This window comes from Hyaena hyaena, unplaced genomic scaffold, assembly GCF_003009895.1.
Source record: "Hyaena hyaena isolate Hyena2069 unplaced genomic scaffold, ASM300989v1 scaffold_111, whole genome shotgun sequence".
Lineage (NCBI taxonomy): Eukaryota > Metazoa > Chordata > Mammalia > Carnivora > Hyaenidae > Hyaena > Hyaena hyaena.
Genome location: NW_024080743.1, coordinates 3,207,692 through 3,233,226, shown reverse-complemented (window position 1 = coordinate 3,233,226; position 25,535 = coordinate 3,207,692). Strand labels below are relative to the sequence as shown.

General features: G+C 36.5%; 2 protein-coding genes across 9 annotated transcripts in view; one reads left to right on the top strand and one right to left on the bottom strand.

Moving 5' to 3' along the window:
* BCAR3 (BCAR3 adaptor protein, NSP family member) overlaps nucleotides 1-1,043 on the top strand; it is a 209,559-nt gene extending 208,516 nt beyond the window's left edge. For all 7 annotated transcript variants that reach the window (XM_039236454.1, XM_039236453.1, XM_039236456.1 and 4 more), the window contains one exon: nucleotides 423-1,043. In XM_039236454.1, coding sequence (XP_039092385.1) covers nucleotides 423-601 — 179 coding nt within the window. In that variant the 3' untranslated portion in view covers nucleotides 602-1,043. The remainder of the gene's footprint in view (nucleotides 1-422) is intronic.
* A 7,178-nt stretch (nucleotides 1,044-8,221) lies between these two features.
* The window catches only part of FNBP1L (formin binding protein 1 like), a 113,244-nt gene continuing 95,930 nt past the window's right edge, over nucleotides 8,222-25,535 (bottom strand). The window contains exons 10-15 of one of the 2 annotated variants that reach the window (XM_039236466.1): nucleotides 18,536-18,645; nucleotides 16,270-16,402; nucleotides 15,745-15,839; nucleotides 13,552-13,700; nucleotides 11,973-12,131; nucleotides 8,222-10,495 (exon numbers count right to left, since the gene is read on the bottom strand). In XM_039236466.1, coding sequence (XP_039092397.1) covers nucleotides 10,488-10,495; nucleotides 11,973-12,131; nucleotides 13,552-13,700; nucleotides 15,745-15,839; nucleotides 16,270-16,402; nucleotides 18,536-18,645 — 654 coding nt within the window. In that variant the 3' untranslated portion in view covers nucleotides 8,222-10,487. Of the gene's footprint in view, nucleotides 10,496-11,439; nucleotides 12,132-13,551; nucleotides 13,701-15,744; nucleotides 15,840-16,269; nucleotides 16,403-18,535; nucleotides 18,646-25,535 lie in introns of those variants that run through there. The other variant, XM_039236465.1, reaches the window with a different exon arrangement.

The following is a 25,535-nucleotide window of genomic DNA, read 5'->3' as shown; positions in this document are numbered from 1 at the left end:
GGTAACTTTCTAGGGTAATAGAAACGTTCTAAAATTGGTGGTGAGGGCGGTACAACTTACACAAGGTATTCTGCACCAAACTGTGCAGAATCATGACACGTAAGCTACACATCAGTAAAGCTGTAAAAACAGAACATGGTACTTTGACCACTCCTTCCCGCCGTGGCTTGTGCGCACCAATTTTATTCTGTCCTGTTTTAGTGAGTCTACTTGGTATCCCTTCTCTGAAAGTGCTTGGGTCCTTGACAACACGGCTGTGCCCTTTCCTTATCGAAAACAGAGCCTGAATTTTTCCTGGGGGCCCTTCTCAAAGTTCTGATACAAGATGAAGTTCATTTTGATCCTACCTTATCCAGTAGTCTTTCAGTCTATTTTCGACAGTCTGTTTGAAAACTGAAGTAACTGTTCTGTTTTTATATTAGGTTTTCAACCAGATGAAGAAATGAGTGAAATCTTCAAGACTGAATTTCAAATGCGATTGCTGTGGGGCAGCAAAGGTGCACAGGTCAATCAGACAGAGAGATATGAGAAGTTCAACCAGATTTTAACCGCCCTCTCACGTAAATTGGAACCTCCTCCAGTAAAGCAGGCAGAGCTTTGAGAACTCTCCAGAATACCTTAGGATATTATTTCAAGCTTCTCCAGTTTCTTCTTTGGGAAGGCTATTGTTTGATAAAGTAATAATGTGCAAATCTGACAGTATACAAGCTTTTAGTATCCACAGGATATTAAACATGTAAATTGCACAGAGCACACTTATTTATGAATTGTTTAAAATTACTACTGATTTTAAAGTGAAGATAATTTATTATGAAGGTAACTATTGCTAATGTTGATCAGCAAATTTAAGAGAAGACCTGGCTCTGTTGGCTGGTTGCTTTCTATTACTGAGGTGTTTGACCATTTTAAATCCCTTGTCAGATAAGTGTAAATAGAACAGAGTTTAAAGGCATGAAACATTTCAGAAGGTATCAGTTGTATGATATTCTTTAAATATGAGAAATGTAAATAGTCATATGAAAATATATGTTTTTGTGAAACAATTGTATCTAGTCTCTTTAATAATCTCATCAGAGTAGAGTAATCAAACCTCCCACCATCTTGGGGCACCCTCTTCCCTCAATGCTGTATCCTAATAAACCAAATTAATGAGCATGGGATGGAAAGTTTAAGGTTTGGCCTGGAAGACAGAGTGAATAGTAATACAGAGTAGACCTGTGGTGCTTGCTAGCAGTTGACTTTGGTCCGGTTAACATCATACCATGTGCACCACAGCATCTGGTATAAAGTGGGTACTCAGATGTTAGTGTGTTTCATGACATCGTGCATTTGAAACTAATGGACTGTTGAGCTTCCAGTCCCAGATGGCGACATAGGAAGACCCTGAACTCCCCTCTTCCACAGATACACCAAATCTACAACCTATTTATAGAGCAGTTTCTGTTAAAGAACTGAGGGCTGGCCGAACAGCTTCTGCACAAGAGATAGAAACCACATGGGGAACAAAAGGGATGGAGACACAGTAACAAAGGGACCCCCTACCCCAAAGCTGAGAACGACAGTGGGGAGGGGATGGTGCCGAAAAACGAGCAGATTCATTTGCCCTGGGGCACAGAAAAAAAAAGTGCCATGGTTTAAAAGGGTGGCTAGAGGGGCGCCAGGGTGGCTTAGTCGGTTAAGCGTCCGACTTTCGCTTAGGTCGTGATCTCACGGTTCGTGGGTTCGAGCCCCACGTCGGGCTCTGTGCTGACTGCCAGCTCAGAGCCTGGAGCCTGTTTTCAGAGTCTGTGACTCCCTCTCTCTCTGACCCTCCCCTGCTCACGCTGTCTCTCTCTCTCCTAGAAATAAATAAAACATTTTGGGGAAAAAAAAAAAAGGGTGGCTAGAACAGAAAGGAACCAGACCTAGCACTCTGCCAAATAGTGGGGGAGCTGCTGGAACTCTCTGATCCAGAGATACTTGTGAGCACCATGGTTTGTGTCCCTTTCACCTTGGCAGTGCAGAAAGCACAGTCCTGGCACCATAGCCGGCCACCTTGGTGAGCCCCAGGCCCCTCGCCCACACCAGCCCCACACACACACACACACGCGCACACACACACACACACACACACACAAAGCCATAGTTTAAAAGAGCAACTAGAGGGGCACCTAGGTGGCTCAGTCAGTGAAGCATCCAACTTTGGCTCAGGTCAAAATCAATGTGGTTCACTGAGCTCAGACCTGCATCAGGCTCTGTGCTGACAGCTCCAGAAGGAAAGAAAGTAGGGTGGGGAGGAAGCAATTCACCTAGAAGAAAGGGTGGAGATTTAAGGATTGTTGAGCAGAGAAACTGGTAAGCTTTTAGGCATATCACAACAACAGGGTCTACCATGTGAGGTTTAAAAGTCAGAACAATTAAAACAGTAACATAAGCCAGGAATGGAGGGGATCAGTTACTAGAGTTCTGATCAAGTGCTATTCTTCTAATCTAATTGGTAGAAGGATTAAAGATTAGCTTTAGGTATGTAAAATGTCAAGGGTAAATGCTATTAAGAAAAATTAGGGTCAAAGTTTCAAACTAGTAGAGGAGAAAATGGAGAAAACAAAACAAAAAATATATGTAAAGTGATGATAGTAAAGTGAGATGAAGAGCAGGCACAAAAATGGCAGAAATAAGTCCAAATTTATCAATAATCATTATAACTATAAACACAGTGAACCTGCCAGTTAAAAGTCAGAGGTAGCCATCCAGATCTAAAACAAAACCACCTCATACTCTTTATAAGAAACAAAGCATAAAAACACATTTAAAAAAAGTCTGTTAGAAAAGGTCAGGATAATTACGAGGGACAGGGTGTGATGAGGAGGACGTGGGGGGCGGGGCAGGGGTCCGGAGTGCTGGTAATTCTGTATTTATGACTCAAGTGTTGACTTTCTGATAAGTGAAGCTTACATTTAAGTTTTGTGCATTTCTCTGAATGTGTACTTTATAACAAGGTGTTAAAACATTTGTAAAAAGGGGAGCCTGGGTGGCTCAGTCGGTTAAGCGTCCGACTTTGGCTCAGGTCATGATCTGACGGTTCGTGGGTTCAAGCTCCGAGTCGGGCTCTGTGCTCACAGCTCAGAGCCTGGAGCCTGCTTCAGATTCTGTGTCTCCCCCTTTCTCTGCCCCTCCTCTGTTCATGCTCTCTCTCTCTCAGAAATAAATAAAACATTTAAAAAACTAAAAATTTTTGTAAAAAAAAATGTGATACCTAGGAACGGTTTTAACAAAAGATGTACAAGAATTTGGTAAAGAAGTTTTCAAACCTGAAAAATCTGAAGAAAAGTAAATTAACGGGAGCGTCGTGTTCCTAGATTTTAAAATGACCTAGAAGCTCGGGGCGCCTGGGTGGCTTAGTCGGTTAAGCGTCCAACTTTCGCTTAGGTCATGATCTCGCGGTTCGTGGGTTCAGGCCCCGCGTCGGGCTCTGTGCTGACGGCCAGCTCAGAGCCTGGAGCCTGTTTCAGTCTGTGACTCCCTCTCTCTCTGACCCTCCCCTGCTCACGCTGTCTCTATCTCTCTCCTAGAAATAAAAAACATTAAAAAAAAAAAAATGACCTAGAAGCTCAATGCAGTCCCAATCAAGCTCCAAGGGGATTTTTCAAACTTGATAAGGTTTTCCTAAAATTGACATGGCTAGTAGTCCACACCATCCTAGGAAGTTAAGATGGAGGGATGGGGGAATCTGTCCAACTAGATCTAAAAGCTGTTAAGCTACAGTAATTAAACTGTCATTGGAAATTTGATAAATGACAGAAGTAACTTTGGCAATCAGTGGAGGAAAGGATGGCTTTTTAAATAAATAATTCTCGGACAACTGGTTGAGCAAATAAAAGGGGAGAAAATGGCCACTTGCCTCCTATCATACACCAAAATAACATACATGTGAAAGGCAAAACTGTAACACATTTAGAAGGAAATCTAGAATATCCTTTTTACTTTGAATCAAGGAAGAATTCCTTAAACTAGACAGAAAAAACATTAAATATAAAAGACTGGTTAGTCTGCATTAAAACAGACTTCTACTCATCAAAGGAGATCATAAATTGAAAAATCAAAGAGAGGCTAACAACACATGAAACTGACCACAGATTAGTATGGTAGGCAGCCTCCAACATTGGTTACTGACCTTCCCAGCCGCCTGGTGTTCACACCCGTCTGTTGTCCCCTCCTACACTGTACCACGTTTGTTCTGCATTATCAAGTACATGGGGCAAAAGTAATGCTGTATCACGTCTGAGATTAGGTTATAAAAACTATAGCTTCTGTCTTTTTCTCTTGGATCCCTCACTGAGGGAAGCAAGATGCCATGTTCTGAGCATCCCTATGAAGAAATCCATAGTCGTAAGGGCCTCTGAGGCCAGCCAACAATCATGTGACCGACACCTTGACTGCAGGCACCTGAGAAACTGACCCAGAGTCCAGCTATGCTACACAGTAAGATAATTAGCATCCTTAATACATAAAGAATTCCCATGAATAGATATGGAAAGGTAATCAAAAACAAATGGGCAAAAGATATAAACAGGCTTTTCACTGAAAATGCAAAATATTTTTAACTTCATCAGTAAACAGGGAAAAGCAAATTAAAAATACATACCATTTTCATCCACTGAACTGACAAAAACTGGTCAGGATATGGAGCCTAAGTAACCTTGATATGCAAGTTGTAGATGTGTAGAACTGTTACAATCACTGTGAAGGAAAAATGTGGCATTTTTTTTAAAACTGAAAATAAATATATCCCACAAACTAGCAATACAGAACTCTTGTATCACTAAATATACTAAGAATGTACATAGCAGCATTGTTTATGCAAGCAAAATTCAGGACATAGCCCAACTGTCCATCAAGAAGATGGATAAATTGTGTATTCATTTAATACTATACACACTACAATGAACTATGTATTAACATGGATAAATCTTAGTGAGTGAATCACTCAGAATAAATCTGAGTGAGAAAGCAAGTCTCAGAAGATACCATGCAATATTCAAAATACTTAAATGTTAATATATAATTCATATACAAACCAACAATAGAGGTTAATGTGCAAATCAGGAAAATAAACTCTTTTATTATTGAGAAAGAGACAGAGTGCAAGCAGGAGAGGATCAGTGAGAGAGGGAGACACACAACCTGAGGCAGGCTCCAAGGCTCCTAAATGTCCGCAGAGCCTGACGCGGGCCTCAGACTCACCAACCTTGCGATCACGACCTGAGCTGAAGTTGGACCAGCAACCAATGAGCCTCCCAGGGACCCCAATCTTTTTATTCTTTAAATAACTATACAATAAAACTACCAAGTGATGAAAGCAGCACAAATCATTCAGCCATCACTAATAACTTCCAAATCATTTGTTTCAACAATTGGCTCGGTAGAATTTTTTGACATAGCTCTCACCAGCCAAATGATGCCCTCATATAGGACTGCAAACTCTTCAAAGACCTTCCCCCATTCATTTGGTAGTCATTAATTAACTAATATGCTGTTTGGCACCTGAAGAGAAGAAACATGCAGCTGATCCCCATCTTACCTTATCGGACAGGATAGTACCATCTGGGTGCTGGTAACATGCCAAGAGCTAGTGGTAGGAGCTCCCAACTAGAGAAAGGATGAGGGGGCAGGGTTAATTGGGTGGGATTGATGATCTTGGTTGCCGGAACCGGAAACTTGAGTTTCTGTCTCATTCCATACCTGAAACTGCCCCCTCCTCCCACATCGACCAACCAAGAAATAATCAATGACAGGTTGCATGAGCAGCTTGGTCAGGCCAAGGAGGGTGAACCTGTAGAGATGGAGAGGGCAGACAAACAGAATAGTCCTGTCTGAAGATCAGCCAAGGAAAGAGGGGGAAGAAAAGAGCAGGAGCTGTGTTATCACTTGCTTCAGAGCGTACTCTTCTGGGTAGGAGAATCCTGGACAAGTCACTCGCCTCATGCCTCGTCAGTGCACAAGGCAGCCCACCCTCCACCACAGAACAAGTTGCCAAAATGTCAAAAATCCATCTAAAGGGCCATTACTGCACCAAAGGGGCTATGTCCCTAAACATCTGTGCCTCCCCACACTCCCTCCCGATCTTCCCAGCTGCATCCAGAGGTTAGACACATCTTGCCCTCGGGCAGGATGAGGCATTTCTCTGGGAGGATGAACAGAAGAGATGCTCTTTAGCTTCATTGCCCAGGTTCCTCTCCCACTCAAGGGTTTACAAAACTAGAGAAGATTCCCCAGCACTTGAAGTAACAGTATATCTACTCTAAGTCCTTCAGCTTTGTCCCCAGTGCTCAAACCAGAAATGTGGCACAAACTATCATGTGTGGTTTTTGAGATAAACTACATGTACTGGAACTTATATTCGTTTTACTAGTTTCTGGAATTAGCGTTTACCAATATGTAAACATTTCAGTATTTGACATTAACTATGGTGATACTAGTGCTGCAGTACTGAATATTGGCCTGTGCAGACAGAGTATGACAACTCTTTATGCAAAGACATGGAAACTAATCAGGTTTTGAAAAAATACCCCTGTGGTAAAACTAAGAAAAACTGAGAAATTCAGGACAGTGGTTATCCTTGAAGGAGAAGCAGCAGGTAATTTTCTACCTGAGTGACAGATTTACATTATCTATGGTTCATAACATACACATATTTTCCACAAGTTTTCCTCAGGGTTGACATTCTGGGTTTACGGAGTCAGCTTCAGTGCAAGCTCCCATTTTCTGCAACAATGCGTTCACCGTCTCACAAGAAATCCTGTCAAAGGCTGAAACTGTGCTGAAATCAAGACATTTTTTTTTAAACCTTTTTTTTTTTAAATATTTTTATTTATTTCTGAGAGAGAGAGAGAGAGACAGCGTGAGCAGGGGAGGGTCGGAGAGAGAGGGAGATACAGACTCTGAAATAGGCTCCAGGCTCTGAGTTGGCAGTCAGCACAGAGCCCGACGCGGGGCTCGAACCCACGAACCGCGAGATCATGACCTAAGTGAAAGTCGGAGGCTTAACCGACTAAGCCACCCAGGCGCCCCTGAAATCAAGACATTTATGTCCGTTGAGTTTCCCAGTTGTAACTAAAGGAATGAGGTTAATTTAATGTGGTTTGTTCTTAGGATCTAGGTCAGTTGCCCATCACGTTTTCTCCTAAATGCTGACAAAACTGTCAAGTACTTTTAAGAGTTGTCAAACTTCTCAGAATTTACTCACCTTTTGTATTCTTCCCATCTCTAATCTTCTGGCACCTCTTCTATTTTCTGTAGCTTCTCACTCACAGTAACTATACTCAGGAATGGATTTGACCCCAGGTATATAAGCTCACTGAAATAGGCTTGGTGTTTCTTTAGCATTTTTTCATCTAAACTAATAGCTTCTCACAAAGAAAATCTATCCTTACCAACAAGTCTGGAGATCATTTTCCTCTTTAGATTGTTACAGGGATGTTATCTTTCCCTAGCAAGTTGGACTTGACTTCCCTGATCTCAGTTCAGATATAAAAGCCCTTTTCATTGTTTTGAGTTTTTGTTGTTGACACTGTTTTCCTGCTACTTCCAAGCTTGGCATGGATCTCTATTAATTGCTACAACTGCATCCCCTCCTTTTTCAGGATCAACCCTCAGTTTTATTCTCTTTTGGGGCTTCTATAAGCTAATAATCATAGTCTAGAAGCAAATAGTCATATTTGCCCCTTTAAAAAGCTAACTCTTCAGAAATTAAGACTACCACAAACAAGATGTCACACTAATTGTGGCAAACAATGACTTCCCATGCTTTGAAAGGCAAGGAGGACCAGGAATTCAAGCAGAAATACGGTAAATGCAATCAAGCATGTGGGGGAGACTGAGGTATGTGGCAAAGAGTCACTTCTTACAGATGCAGAGGAGATGTTTTAAAAGGAAAGTCTGTACAACACAGCCAGAGTCGAATAAAGATAAATAATCCAAACTACCACACTCAATTTAAATTTACAGAAACAGGTTTTTTTCTGTTTGTTTGTTTTACCTTTAGGAAAGCTTGAAAGAAACTAAAACTAAAATAAAATTTCCAAAACTGCTTTGCAAAAAACATCACTCAACATAGATGCTGGTTCCACTTACGGAGCTTGTCATCTACTCTGTATCATCAGGCATTTAGCACACCCAAGAACAAAATCATGACATCTTTAGTTCACGCAGGAATAAGAGATAACACACTATACACCTTAACTGACCATGAAAAGATTGTTTTATTCCATGAAAATATTCTCAACAGAGAACACTATCTTAAACAAAGCATTTACCATTAAGAAATCAACATGTGCACAAAAAGAGTAAAAATTACTGAAAAATTAAAGATTTCTTTTGGACAATTCACATGTTCAAAATTTAAGAATGATTTAAGAATGATTTAAACTGTGCAAGTACAAACGTCTGTCCTATTGTAATAACTCATGTACAGGTTGCACTATTCCACGTGAAGGACCTTGCCTCCCACGGAAGCAAATCCTGCTTTGAGAAAAACAAACAGTAGCCTGAAAAGAACAGTTAGTCCTTATAAGAAAGCCTTAAACTTTGCCCTCTCTGGCCGTCAGCCAGAAAAACACAAGCACTTCAGGCTTTGTACAGAGGACAAACACAGCCAGATCACATTTCCTCCTCACTGCTAACCTTTAAAATAAAAATAGCACTAGGTTTTAAAACTACTTTATGTAGTCTGTCAGTATTGAATAATGTCACATTATATAAATAACCCTGTAAAGAGATTCAAAATCTAAACTTCATAGTTTACTAGCCTCAAAGGTAATACACTGTATGTCAGCCGTGTAACAGGGGTGCACTTGATCTTATGAAGGCATTAACCTTCACACAATTGTCATTCAGCTTTAGTATAACTGGTAGTAAGTAGGATTCAAATAACACTGGGAAAAAATTATTAAAGCAGTCGCACAGCTTCTAAAATATTGCTTAAAATCCAATAATACACAGACCCATTTCACGTTCTTTCTTCCCTCAAAAAGTAAAGAACAAAATTAATGAAGCTTCTGTGGTACAAAGATCCCCCCACCCAAGGCCATCCCCCTATTAAACACCACTAAGAAATTAGTTAAGATACAAGTCATTAACAGAATCACAAATGCGAGGCAGGACAACATAAGCAACAGGCGCACTAACAACAATTATATTTACAAGTATAAACATACAGGAATTTCCATTGTACAAGTAAAAGTGCACATAGATCATTACAAAGTTTCACTAAATTTCATCCGGTTCAAACAAAAGCATCACTTGGAAACAGACTATCATTTTAATAATAAGAACATGGTCACCCCAAATTAAAACACAACGGGGAAGGGAGGAGAGTCCATAAAACTTCTCATAAAAACACTGAGTAAAGTAAAATGGACCTGGACATGTCTTTAGTCTGATGCATAAATTTGAAGATGCACCATCAAACATGGTAGAGCTCTAAAAGCCACCTACCGAGGCTACATTGGCATCTGCGGCAGCGCTGCCGAGTTAAAGGAGGTCGCACTGAGCTGACACATAAAGCCCTTCGTGGGATACTGTAGTGGTAGTGTTGGCAATCAACAGATTTAGGCACTCTAGTTTAAGGCAGCATTTGAATGGAAGCAGCTGACTTCTGACAACAGTCCTTTGTCTTGAGGTGGTGAGTATCTTGTGTGTTTATTATGCCAGGATTTCAGTGCTGACTATAGATTCTTCTCAGACTGAGGTGAAGATGGATCACGTTTCAGAGTTCTTTAAACCGGGCTGCAGGCTAGAGCAGAGATGTTTTCTTTTTCTTATCACAGATACTTCAGGTTCACAAACTACTTCTTCATAATGCCAAAACTGGAATGTTTGTAGTGGGGAAGTTATAGCAGCAAACACAAATACTAGGATGGAAACATTAGTGCTTGGAGATGTCTGACAAAGTGACTTGCACTACAGATGTAAAACAAAACAAAGGCTTTGACAAGAACAAGGGATTATAAAGACATGCCTGAAAAAAATCTAGCCCAATCACTCTAGACATGCAACGGAATGTTAAGCAAGCACATAGGTGGCGCAGGCAGACACTGACAAATGGCAAGGGTTCTGACAGACAACGGGTCTAAAAGCCAATTAGAACAGAGCTGGGGAAGACAGTCCTTTTGGGACAAAGAGAAGACAAATTTAATGAGAGCTCTGCATTCTTTCTGATTTAGACATCAGTAAAAGAAATGGAAAAAAAAGTTAGGCATTTTTGGCTTTTTTTCCCCTTATGTGAATAACTGCAAATGAGGAATTTAAGGATTGAATTGCAATGGTTTTTAAAACAATGTATGGAAATGATAATGAAGTTAGTAAAAAAAAAAAAAAAAATGTCTGCATGCACTCATGCAACTTGCTTCTCTCTCTCTGTTTGAGCCTGACAACTCTAACACCCTCCCCCTAAAAGCAGCTGCATGTAACCTCCTTCAACATCTTGCCCATTTCCTCAGAAACCCTCTTCAGGAACCTGTAGTCCAGGAGGAAAAAGAAAAGAACAATTACTGAAGACCTTTGGTAAGACCAAAAGGGGTGTTCAGTTTAAAGTGTCTGTCCCAAAAGGCTCTAAAATTATTTTACAGTCAGCTATGTGAGAACACCAGAAAAACCTGGGACATGAGCAAAATTAAAGACCAGTCTTTTAATTGCTTCTCACTTTACTTCCCCACATGACCACCAGCACTGCACAATCCTTAATTGTATAGTATTTCCGACAAATGCTTGTTGAAATTAATTGGAAAAAAATAATCTTGAATCGATGATTCAGCTAAAATGAGGAAATGCCCTAAATGGTGATAGAGTCCTCCAACCCAGTCAAAAATTTTCTTTTCAAAGTGAAACGCACAAGGACTTCCCTTCCAGATTTCCTCTCACTGCACCTAGAATTTATTTGCCTATGTATAATTGCCAAATGCTAAATAATTACTAAAGTGGTATTTCCCAAAAGACATATTCAAGATGAAAAATACAGGCATTAATTTGGAAGGAAGGTTATACATTACTAGAAATTAGTAGTATAACAGATGGAAATATTTTCAGGTCTCAGAAAAAAATCATTTTATCCACCTAAGAGCTAGACCACGCTGATTTATTTTGCAGGTCTCTTGATTAGCCTACTACTAAAATAGATTTATGTTTGAGGTGCTTGTTTTCTTCCTTTTGGAAACCATGTGAAGAATAGGGAGGAAAAGTGAAAGCGATTGTATTTCTTATTTTTTCAATTAGTCAACTATGATTTTTCTTCCTAAAAACTGTTGCTACAAAAACTCAAACTCCTGGGGCACCTGGGTGGGCTCAGTCAGTTAAGGGTCCAACTTTAGCTCAGGTCACGATCTCACACTCTGTGAGTTCGAGCCCCATGTCGGGCTCTGTGCTGATAGCTCAGAGCCTGGAGCCTGCTTTGGATTGTGTGTCTCCCCCCCACCCCCACCCTGCAAAATAAATGTTAAAAAAGAAAAAAAAAACCTCAAACCCCTATGCCAAATCACTCTTTTGAGAGTCCACTTTCTATAGCATTTCAGAGCAGTTTTACTTATTTATGATTCACTACAGTCACTGTGTTTTCAGAAGCAAAGTGTGTGTTGGGTGAAAGGGGCTTTCTATCTATGGATTCCTGCCCAAAATATCAAATTCTCTAACTTATAAGGCAGAAAAGCACAAATCTTTCACAGAGACTTAAGCAGGACATAAAGCAAAAGGCATCAATTAAGCTTCACACCAACATCACTCACATAGTAAAACATCATGAGAACGGTTTCTTGTGGGAATAGTCACATCTTTAAGATAGAGCCTACACTCAGCTCACATAGTGAACAATGTTATCTTGGATGCCCTTTAAGTTTTCTTATGTTTTCCCACCCGTTGAATGTGTTTCCGTTTTCCGTTATCGTTCCTATGTCATACATGTCACAAAGCTGCCTGGTTAGTTTAGATGTAAGTTACTGCACCTTTACTGTTTTTCTCTAGAGTTACATCTATGTATGATGTGGGAACGTAGCCTTCTTCTCCGTTCTGCCTCCGAGCTCTTGTCCAGCCATCACCTTTGTCTTCCTCAATAATGTATAGAACTTCACCTTCTTTCATTGCCAGGGTACCTTCATTATGTCCTAAATGAGAGTTTTCATAGCACAAGCATTAATTATAGCGAGAACTGAGTAAAGGTTACAAATACAACACAAAACAACATGAAACTCTACTAGATTCAACATACCTAGAACCAAGAGCCCATTGACTCTTATTAGCAACAGCTCTATGATGCTTTTGTAGTTTATCCAACACTTTCATATATAACATGACCTCACTGGAACTGGACAATAGCTCTGGGAAACTGGCATTATTAGTATTACCACCATATAACAGATGAAGTATCTGATCTACAATGACATAATATGATTTGACAGGATATTGTAACTCCTATTTCACTTCTCCAACTCTTTTCCTAAATTTGAGTGGCATTGCTATCTGGAAAATTCATGACCTGTGGATCAGGAACATATTAAGACTGTGAGAGAGTGGAAAGAAAGAAGGAAAGAATATGGTTTTGAGAGAGAGCAAAGGAAAACACAGGTTCAACTCTGGTGATGGTGGAAGCAGAATAGTCACAGCCACAAAGCACAAACTTCCTTCAAAACGTCACAAACCTCAGGACTCCCTTTCTTCCCCATGGCCAACCACTCCCAACCCACTTAGCAGTAACAGTTTTCACAAATCAATCTTCATTTAACATATGCTAAATTCTCCAGGTTACATTATGGCAAGCCCTTATTCAGCATTTTTTCCTCAGAATGAGGAGTAATTAAAAACTTTACTCAACTTTAAAACTAATACAATGGATGGGTGGGGAAGGACCTTAAGTCATATGCCATTTTATAACAACTTATTTGTGAAAGTGTTACTCTGCTCCTGAGAATTGAGGAAAAGGATTTTTCACAGTCCATGAGCAGAAAAAGTAACTAAAAATCTGCAAGAGAGAACAACATGTCTTCCTTGCCTCACAGAGATTGTTCCCCACCTATCACAGGGGAAGGACGGCATAGTCAGAAGCTCCACATTCTCTCCTTTTCTCACTGGAAAATACGACCTACAGAGTCAAGATAAAGTAGGGACATTCAGCTATGCCACCTGTCTTGTACCTTTCTCTCAATGTCAGCAAGTTATACGGAAGAGCTTAGGGTAGCATCCACTAGCTTTCTACTTCCTAGGTTCTGAGCCACCTGCTCAAGCTGCTTCAACTTCGGTGATTATATGCAGCATTAGTAAGATCTCTGGGAAAATTAAATTCTGTATTGACCAAAGCTGGTAGTCAAATAAAAATCTGTACTAGGATGCTGATAACACAGGTAATTTTCTTTCAGTGTCATGTACAGAAGAAAAACCTCTATTTGTAATACAGTTACAACAAAAATATTCATACTAATGAGCTGGAATTATAATTTTCTGACAATGTATTATTTAGCTAAGGACACCTAAGTGCATGATTCAATGTATGCAGATTTTAAGGTTATCAGATACAAAAGAAAATCATACCATCAAAAGGGTAGATAGCTTTGCAGTGTCCAATAGCAGGCAAGGGATCGTCATCTTCAAATTCATCATCAAATTCATTATGATGACCATGTTGTTGGGGTGGCCCACGGACTTCTTGGTTTGCATCATCAGTGTAACTTCCCTCAGGACTATAAAACATAGAAGTTTATCTCATAGAGTATAACAAAGGTGGCAACTTTTAACACTATCTGCAGGCTGATCTCAGGGTCAATTCAGAGAACTAAATATCAATGATACAGTTCCAAATTAAGCCTTTAATTTCTAAAATGTTGTTGATATATATAAATTGCCTGCAATACAAAATGCTTTTTGTTGAATTTCCTGAAACTAAAAAATTACAATGTTCTAGGCATATGGTATGCATTCAACAAATAGCTCTATCATTGGGTCCAGAGATAAAATGGAGAAATACAGGTAACACTTGCCTTTCATCATCCCAGATTTATCACCTCCTCTTTTGGCAAAAGAACCCTAACGTTCCATGGGAGACCCACCCAGACCCATGGTCAGTTCAAAGGCTTCCTGGGGAGTTCTGTCCTGGCTCCAGAGGGCCTGAGTACAGCACTTGTGTGGTAAGAGTGAATAGTTAACAAGTAGGCTTATAACCTGATCAGATAAAACAGACCCACAGAGCCTTTTCCTTAGGACTGAAGAGAAGCTCCCTCCCTTCCTTCTCTACTGGACTTGGACCTAGAGAAAGATGAGCCCAGTGCTTTGGAAGATCATATGAAGCCTTCGAATGAGGCCAACATAGTAGAAGGTAGAACTGTGAGGTAGAAAGAAACAGTCCTGAGGAGACCATCTGAGCTCCTAAGATCAAGCTTTCCCTAAAGCAAGCCAATAAAATCCCTTTAGTTTAAGCCAGTATGGGTATTTATTGTCACTGAAAGCAAAAAGACTCCTAATAAAGTTAACTTTCTATTAATCATGCTAACAGGGAAGTTAGTAAAACTCAGAAAATAAAGAGCAGGTAACCCACAGGCATTTTTTTCCCTTAAATTTTTTTTAAGTCTGAAAGAAAAATATTAATTTTGCTAAAAAATCAAATGACTGAATAAGCTAATGGAAAATCTGTATGATTAGAAATTAAAAGCACTTTTAGTATGTCTAAAAGCCATGTTCTTAAATAATACAAACCAGAGAGATTAAATTACTTTAGGTTTTACCTAGTAACAAAACCATTATTTGTGGGTTTCTCTTGACACACAGGTACTCTTTCAAAAAGTGGTAAGACTTTGAGAAGGAAGAACTAACATTTCTCAAGCACATACTGTTCCCAGGCATTTTATTATGAGGTGCTCTATGGACATTACTTCATTTATTACTAATAATTAGGTATTTTATTTTTCTATTTATTTTAAAGTTTATGTATTTTTGAGAGAGAGAACAGGGGGAAGGAATCCTAAGCATGCTCTGTGCTGTCAGTGTGGAGCCCAATGTGGGGCTGATCTCACGAAATGTTAATAAGTTCATGACCTGAGCTGAAATCAAGAGTTGGGCGGATGCTTAACCGACTGAGCTACCCAGGCATCCCTGTATGATAGATATTTTAATCTTTTTATTTTAGGAAACTGGGACTCAGAGATCATTAAAAATGAACTTGTTCAAATTACACTGTAATTAAGTAGTAGCCAAGATTTAATACTAGATCTCTCAAATTTTCTCTAAGGAGAATCCTAATTTGTTAGATCTTAGTGGGGGCAGAATGGGGAAAGACATAAACACAGAGGAGGAAATTGTCACAAATGGTATGAAAGCATGAAAACTTAGCAAAATGCCTTTTGGAAGCTCTGATTCAAACTAACAATATTGTTTCTTCCTTCACAAAACTTTGAGCAACTTAACAGTTAAATTTTTCTTTGGCATTAGCCATCCAACTCCATCTAAACCTTAAGGGAATCTTCCCAGGTCTGAGGAGCCTATGCCTTCTGACAGTAGCTCCATAATTTCCTATTTTCACACCTTTGTTTTTGGATGCATGACAAACTAGAACTAATCATCAAAGAACTACTATAAAGAAACAGAAAATCAGTTAGGTTCATAAGACTAACGCTATTAAAGGCCAAACCCATTACACCAAGGAAGAAGAAAAAGAACTGTATGAAATTTAGAACAAAAAAGTGAAAAAAGTTTGAGGGGGGAAAAAAATACAAACAAAATGCAAAGAGTGACCTTTCTCGTCCCTGTGTTACAAGATGATTTATGTCACTGCTATGTCTTCTGTCTCCTCTCCCACCTGTTTTGCCTTCAACTTCAGAGAGCCAAGCCTTAGGAAAAAAATAAATAAAACTGAGCTCAGTTAAGTATTTTTAAAGCTGAAAAGATAGTCTACATTTAAAATGTGCACTGAGTTTTTATAATTATGTAACTCTTAGAGAAGGGAAACCTTTATTCCAGTTTGACCGATGATCAACTTATAGCTGATAAGCATAAATATTCAGTTTTACACTTGATCTTAGTCATAAGGTCGAGAAGCGATAAAATAAATGTTTAGTTTTAAATAAAGTTTTAATTAAAAAGAAAAACTTGAATAAGGGGCTAATTCTAAAGATTATAGACCAAAATCATTTCTTTCTTTCAGATCATAATCCTAAAATTAAATTTTTGAAGATAAAATTGTAGCAAAAAAATCAATCTATCATAATGAAGTTTATACAAATGAATTTGTCTTAGACAACTGCAAAGTAACAAACCTACCTCATTCTTGTGGATTTCCATTCGAAGGCGGTCAATGTTATTCATCGTCTCTGCTAATTTAGGCTGCAAACTCCCTGGATCCCCCATTTGTGGATTTTTCTCATACACATCTTTCATTTTGTTGAGTGCTTCTCTGAAAATGAGAAGGAAGTCACAAAATTAAATATTCACTTCATGTTCCCAGATAAAAGAGTTTCATTTGATTTGATTTCATTTCATTTGATTCTGGGGGCTCTCATGTAGCCTAATCTTAAGAGAGTAATAATATCTCTTTAAATATAGTCTAACATTACCTGCTTAAAGATAACGTGTATAAAGATGATAATGTATACAGTGAGCAATTTATGGAGACAGTCTTAAAACATTTGGAATAAAAAAAGAGATTTCTCATTTCCTACTTCTCATTTATGAGATTTTATATATGTAATATATATGCATATATTATATATATGTATATATATGTATGTGTCTTTGTATATATATATAGGTTTAATCAAGAACTAGAAGAATACTACTCATAATATTCTTAAACTCATCATGTCCCAAACCAAATTCATTATATTCCCCCATAGACATACATTCCCCCTTAGTTCACAGCATCCTTGTCCTCCCACTCATCCATGCTAGAAAGAGGAATGAATTTTTAACCTGACCCTCTCCCAGTTCATTCATCTCTTAATTTCTCTAATCATATCACTGTAGGTTATACCTCCATCAGCACTCTGACTTCCTCTAATATCTGACATTATTGACTAACACTCTTTTCCTTCTTAATTTCCTAGAGGTTACATTTTCTTCTCCTTTCTCCTCACTTCTACGGTCTCATAATCTCCCTCACTGGTTCTTTCTCAACTTCTGCTCATCCTTTAAATGTGTGCTACATAAAATGACAGGTTTCTTCTCATCTCATCTTATATTTTTTAAAAATTATCCCTTCTTGTTCTTTCTAGTTTTACTGAAATATAACTATTTCCACTCTTTTAAAATCACCTATCTTTAGATGATTCTCAAATATCTCAAGTCTTCTCTCTTTTCTAAGTTCTAGACACTCTGAACAAGTATCCTTTTTGTCGTCCATCTAGTGCCATGTTTTTAAAATTTTGTGCTCTTTGTTGATTTTTCTTTTTAAAATAAGCTCCTAAGTGTAGTGCTGAAGTATTGTCTAGTGTTTCTAAGTGCAAGAAGGCTGTGAGGTGCCTTATGGAAAAAATACAAGTAGTTAGATAGGCTTTTGTTCAGGCATGAGTTACAGTGCTATTGGCCCTGAGTTCAAAGTTAATCAATCAACTATATTAAATAATGAGTCTTCAAACAGAAACACATATAAAACATGGTTATAATTGATCAGTTGATGAAAATGTTGTGGCCAGAAGCTAAATGGAGCCTAAACCTATATTTTCCATTTCAGTCTTCACGAATTCAGTGTCCATAATAACTTTATAGAACACAACTACCACAAATGATGAAAATTATTACAGTATTTCATTTATAATTAAACATCCCATTATATCTGATGTTTAATTCTTAACATCAAAATTTCAGTCACTTCTACACCTGAAACTAATGTGACATTGTGTGTCAACTATACTTCAAGAAAAAGAAAAAAACACACACAAAATCTGGAGCAAAGCTGCCTGAGCTGCAAAAAAACAAAAATAAAACCCCCAAATACTTTCAATCACTCATTCCAGAGTTTAAGCTCCAATTTTATCTTCAGTGTAAAAGCAAATAGTAGTAGGACACCAATTCACTGTAATGACCCTTTATTCATCTCTGTTCATTAAAACTAAACTGAACCAAAGGAAACTCTTTATAAAACTGAAAAAAAAATTACAGCAATGAGTCAATGAATCTGAAGCTAAAAGTAATCAAATACTATATGCCAACTTGCTGCAAACAAAAATAATTATAGCCTTAGGTTTCTACGGAGTTCAATTTATGTATCAAAGCAAAATGAAATGTGTCAAGGTGTAAGAGATGGTTAGTGTTGGTGAAACTACTCTTGATAATGAACCACCAAACTATTTTGCAATACTGGGAAGTGGGGGGGCATGGACTATTATCATCCAATAAGTAAACTGAAACCTAAGAAACTAACATTACATTTTTATTTATAACACAGGAATGATAAAACTTTCCAAAGTTTAGGAGTGTATTTTTCCCTCAAAAGATAGGATTTCTTAAAATCTTTTATACAGCACATTTATTAAACACATCATTCAAAGGAGACCCTGAAAGGAGTAAAAAAGACTTAACAGAAGAATACTTTTGGTCTGATTCTTTTTGTAGTTCTCTGTTAAGTTCATCGATGCGTTGCTGTAGTTTTTTACGTCTCTGTTCTGGTGGCAGATGACTGAAATCTTCCAGTGCAGGGCCCTGAAAAGAGAATCTAAATTATAAAAGACATCTTCAGGAAATTTTCTTTTTTAAATATACTCGCTATAAAATAAAAATACACATCAATTTTAATGTAAAATTAGCCCCAAACAACCCCTTTTAAGAAGAAATCTACACAGATATGTGTATGTAAATTAAAACAACTATATTGAACAAAGCTTGAATTTCAGTCAGTTTATGAAATCATGAACTAGGAACAGGTAAAAATATAACCAGATAAAGAAAACCGGTAATGACCACTATCACATCATTTTCAGGTCTTGGCAATTAAAATAAATACATATGAACCTTCTTACAGCAACAACAACAAAATGGAAACACATAACATTTCTCACCTATACAAATTACTATTCTTTATACATCACCACATTCCCCAATCAAATACTGCGAATGTTCAGACCATTAATATGAAAAGCTTATACAAATAAGTAGGCAACTTACCTCATAGAGATAATCTAATTGGTGAAATATATTTTAATATTGCATAGTCTCTGAATGATCACATTTATTAAACCACTCTTTAGAACCAAAACATACCTGATTATTAAAAAACAAAAGGTAAAACTATCCACTGTGTGATGTGAAAGTAGAAATTATTCTAGTAAGGACTTTACTTTCAATTATCCTTTTGTACAATCAAATAACATACCACAGTTATTCCCAAAAGAAAGATAAAATCCAAAGAAAGATGTGATCCTTCTTTAGGAAAGATGCTTCATGTTTGAAATTTTTTTATGTTTTAATATTCAAGAAACTGTATCATTTAAGAAAAAGTACTAGTATTTAGGTGTAAACTTCTGATTCAAATTATGTCTTTCACATCTTGAATGTTAATAATGTCACTCTTATTAGAGGTTACACAACAGAGCCAATATTAGCAACTATTGATTCTATTTATTATACATCCATATTTATTAAGTTTTGATATATTCCAAAAATTGATAACACATATCACTCTTCATTTTTCTTTCTAAGATGGTGATTTGAAGAATATGCCAGTTCAATTTTTAAAATATTGTTGAATTGAAACGCATCCTTGCTCTTTCAGCCATTTATGCCTATAACATGCTTAGTAACTTTATTTCACCATCTCTAAGAATGTTTCCCTGACTTTTAAAAAAGAAAAAACTCACTTTTAGAATGGAGCCATGATCAAAGGTTAACATTTAATTAGTAACAGAATCTCCAGAATTTTCCCCAAGTGGCCTATACATTATGGATATTCAACCAGCTCACCTTAACAAAAAGTAGGGCATTTGTCTAAGTGGCTTTTGTTTTTTAGTCTACCAAGTACCAGAAATAATAAAATGTCAATCACCAAATCTGACCTAAATAAATGAATGGCAGAATATCCTACGCAAGGTGCCTTTAAATTTAGTGGTCAATTATTAATATAAGTTGTCACATTTAATCTAATTTCAGATAGAAGTTTTGAAAAGTATTATATATGTGCCAAAGATAAAAACCTTTAATCTATATATTTTTAAATATTTCTTAAAATTATCTAATGAAATAAAGAAATATATTTCAACGTGAGGGGGTCTTTTTTGTAGTATTACAATAAACTCACAACTACCTGTAAGTAAACCTGCCTGATTACCACTTATCTCTAATCAAACCCTGTTCTCAAATTTATTAACAGTAGATATGAAGGCATTTCTAATATCTCACTTTGACATGACCTCTGAGGTATTTATTAACAAACCTCTCCTACTACAAGGGAATACATTTATAAAAGGCTAAACTGCAAGTCTGAAAAAAACTGGTCTGGAAGAGAATGGTCTATTTTCTAAAAATAAGTAACTATGCAAGCACTCAATGATTTGGGGTTTAGGTCTTCACAATGTAGTTCCATTAATGTGTCTGAAATGTATAAAGGATCATCTCAATCACACACACAACACACTCACATACAACTGCACACACATACAATAATATTTAGGCTATGTGTGCTTTTATTCCCATTCAGTACTACAGAAGAAAGCATTGACTCTAATGAAATTAGTAGGAAATTTTCTTTCTTACTGTTTTGAAAATATAATGATTCTTGGGATAAACTACTAATAAAATGTATACAATCTTTTTCAAAGACATTAAGAAAAATCATTTTTAATTTTCCTTGTGTAAAAACATGAATTTTTGTTCTAGTATGTAACTTAATGATTAATTGTAATTTTATGCTCTGTAACATGACAAGACTCCAGTCAATAACATTTAGGGACTTAATAGGGTGACTAAAGTTAACTACACATTATTAGAATATTATGACATCAATAGGTACTGAATATGTCAGACTATGGATTAAATTATAAAAAGAAAAGACACATACAAGGTGAAAATGTGGGGTTGTACTTTAATACTTACTTTGAATTAAAAAAACAACAACAACAATGTTTTGAGAGGCACCTGGGTGGCTCAGTCAGTTAAGTGTCTGACTCGATTTCAGCTCAGGTCATGAACTCATGGTTTGGGAGTTTGAACCCCACGGCTCTGTACTAGCATGGAGCCTGCTTGGAATCCTCTGTCTCCCTATCTGCCCCTCCCCAGCTCATGCTCTCTCTCTCTCAGAATAAACTTATATTAAAAAAACAAAAACAAAAACAATGTTTTGAGACTATTTAATGTTGGCACAGTATATAGATCAGCACATAAGGCTTACCATCTTCACCGACCACTGAATAGTTCAATGGAAAACAGAAAGAAATGGTAAATTATTCACATGAAATCATAATACAGAAGATGCAATAGCTTATACTTTTTACAATATTAAAATAAATCATGAACATTTCACAATCCAAACAATTATGCCAGAAAAACCATTTTAAGCACAGTTTGGGGAAAGTAAATTACTTGCAAAAAAAAAAAAAAAATACACTGATGATAATGGGCAGATATTTTCTAAATGCAACGAAAACTTAAAAGTAAATAAAAATCACTTATCAATAATCATTTTCTTTAAAAGAGAAATTTTCCAAAAGTGGATTTTATTTATACAGCCCTTCATTCTCAAAATACTAATATTTGAAGAGCTGAATATAAAGAACTAATATTAGCCATTAAAAAAATCTTATATGAAGTATTAAAAAAAATGAAAAATTCTTCTCAGTGCATTAAGGAAAACACCATCACAGGAACTGCTATAATTCAAAATACTTTTTTGAATTTAAATGTCAAGGGTAGCTAAGGGTAGCATTTCTACTTTAGTTTTAAGGTTTTTAAAAAAATGTACAGACACATTAGAGACACATTATCAAAACAATGAGTCACCCAGATTCGAGTTTCCCATACATATTTCCTAATAGACACAAATACATGGGTTGAATGTTGCTCTGAAAACATAGCACTTAATTTTCAGTTTTTATTCTGAAATCCATATGCTCAATAAGCAACACTAAAAATATAATGTCAATTTTTAGAAAACTGGCTAAAAGTTTTCTTTCTCAAAATATAAAAGGATATATAGCCAGAGTGCTCTCATGTATATACATATACACCTCACATTAAGTGGGTCAGCAGGGCTCAGCAACTGGCATTGCATCTACCAAGCATCCCAAGTAAACACACATGTGCACACATATGTGCACGTGTGTGTGCATACACGCACGCACGCACGCACACACACACACACCCCTTGTGGCCTGTACTATGCAATTCAGTTTTACAAAGTTAATCTTCTGTTAATCTTCATTCATTCATGGTTCGCAACCTGTAAAATTTTTATTTTTTCCTGTTTTCTAAATTATGATGTTTTAGAGAAGGGGGGGTGTCAGGTAGAAGAATTTCACATAAAAAATATGAACTTTTATAAATAACTGACAAAAATATCTACCCTTTATCTCCAATGAATTGGCTATATATATTAATGGTTATGATGATAAGAAAGATGACATTTGCTATCCATTAGCTTTCGAATTAAGCTTAACATTCTTTAGACTGTCAGTAGCTTCAGGGAACAAAAAGCACAACTTATTTCAGTATCACAAAATTCCTAATAAAATGATTAAAAAGTTTAAATTTTAAAAAGATATTCATGGTCTTCTTTAATATTATTAAAACAAAATTCTATAGAGCACAAGAAAAAATATGTAAAGTATTTGAATTTATCTTTTCTAATTTTCTCCAGCTAAATTTCTAGGTGAAATAAAAATTATTTTTCCAGTTTCTATATTAATATGCTTCAGAGAAAACATTAAGATAATTATAACTAAAATATCAAATGGTTCCGTTTTTAGTTAATCTAGTTTTATATCAATTAGAAAATTTATAGTACATTAACCTTAGATTTGGGGATACAAAAACTCAAGTTCTTTGTAAAATATTTTTAAAAAATTCAAGTATCTTTTAAGTAAATAATGTTCAATACATAAATATCTTACTCTCATATACAATTATCATGTGCCTAGACCTAGAAAATTTCACATACCCTCATATCTTAATAAATACAAGGGAACTAAAAAGGAAATCACGCAATTAAAATTATTAGATTTTAAATATAATGATATATAAATATAGACTATTAAAATTATTCGATTTCATTTAAAGATAGGAAAATCCTGATAACTGTTTTCTGAATAAATAAAAGCTTGCAAATGTGACTATAGAAGTCTTTCTGACCAGGAATAATTTAGACAGAAAACATGGACTTATTATTGCTAGATAAATCTGCTTCTAAAAATGGGATTACCCAGCAATCTCAAATGAAATAGGATAAAACTATTTGTTTCTCCATTAAGTAAAGCTTAGGTGTGCACCAATTATCCATTAATGGTTAGATCCTGATTTCACAGAAGGAAAATTTTACACCACCATCCCTCAGAAAAGGTCTATTGGTATCACCATCAAATTCTAAAATGCTGGTCCAATATAACATTTCTCAGTTCCTTAAAAATATTAGGAACTGTATAGAGAAAAAAGAAAAAGAAGAAGAAATTATAATTTTTTAGAAAGTCAAAAGCCGATATTTAGGGAAAATAATAGGTCGCCTGGGTGGCACAGTTGGTCAAAGCATCCAACTCTTAATTTCAGCTCAGGTTACGATCTCACAGTTCATGAATTCGAGCCCCGTGTTAGGCTCTCCACTGACAGCACAGAACCTGCTTGGGATTCTTTCTCCCTCTCTCTCTCTGCCCCTCCTCCACTCATGCTCTCTCAAAAATAAATATTCTAAGAACATAATATTAATAAAAAACTATTTTGCAAATATAGTTCAAAACAAGAGTTTCTGATTTGAATGGTACAACTCATCAGCTCTAAAATCCTTAAGACTTGGGGTACCTGGGTGGCTTAGTTGGTTGAGTGTCTGACTTTGACTCAGGTCATGATCTCACAGTTCGTGCGTTTGAGCCCCAAGTAAGGCTTGCAGCTGTCAGGCTACCAGCACAGCGCCCGCTTCCGATTCTCTGTCTCCTTCTAACCCTCCCTCACTGGCACTCTCTCAAAAATAAACATACATTAAACAAAAAAAAAAAAAAAAAAAAAGGATTCTATCTCCCTCAGTTTTGCTTTATCCTACACAAATTTGTATGAATAGGTCCTTTTATAAAAAACAACTTAAAAAAACACTTTAAGACTTATTTTGTAAGCTGAAATGACTGACATGTAAGTCCATGTTAAGAAAAAAAAGTGGCTTCTTAAAGCTTCTCTTCTTCTGGGGGGAGCCTAAGTGGCTCAGTTGGTTAAGCATCCAACTTATGCTCAGGTCTGTGAGTTTGAGTCTCGCATCAGGCTCTCTACTGTCAGTGCAAAGCCTGCTTGGGATTCTTTCTCTCAGTCTCTCTGCCCCTCCCCTGCTCACTCACTCTTTCCTCAAAAATAAATAAAAAGGTTTAATAAATAAAATATTTTTAAGAAGCTCTTCTTTTTGGATTTTTCTATACTGAGAAAATTCTTAATTGGAAGAAAAATATCTCTACAGGTTAATTTTGAAATAGAATCTGATAAACTACTAAATACCAATCAAAATGAAAAAAGTCAATGCCAAGACTGTAATAACCTTTCCTTTCTGCTCTATCCTCCAATCCCCTAGTCAATTTATCTGTCATATTTTCTACATTATATATTGCTTTTTCTCCTTTGGTATAGTAAGTAATAACAGAAGTAGGAAGATTTTGACCTTCTTGAACTGGCTCCCCCAAAACAATGTCCTAATATTTAAAACTAAAGCATTAAGTGGAAATGAGACAAATAATGACTAAGCAGATACTTCTAAGTTCAATTTTATAAAATGTAGATTTTATAATTCCACCAATAACTTATTCAATAAAAATGAAGATGTCACATATTTAAACTTCTCTCTCCAAGGCTCACAGTTCTGACTAAATTTCACAGAACTACATTTGAGATACTACAGAGATATAGTATAGATTACTATAATTGGATCTGGTAGACTCAGTTTTAAGATACATTAACAATTACAAAAATATAGCTCCTAAACAGTCATTTCTCAACAGCAAAATATTTAATGAAATCTAAATTGTCATAGAGAAGATGGGAATTCTACCCTCCTAAATCAGGGAAAAGAAAAAACCCAAATATGATTTCTTAAGTCTTTCCAACAAGCGTTAAGGGCTTTTAAAAAATATTGTACTGTACAATACAGACTCATTCCTATTGACTTTTCAGAATGTCACTAATTACCTATATCAACACAGAATTAGGTAAGATAGATGTAAGAACGTTCATGGCAGTATAGGAAAACTGGCAGTCCAAAAAGGGACATAATATACTAGAACATGTCTACTACATTACTGACATAACCAGGTTGTCACAGTGTTTTAATGAAAATGCAAATAATGTAATCTTGCCCTACATGAATATATCTTGTTTTATATGTGGCCAAAAGAGAAACATAACTGAAGCAATTTGTAGAA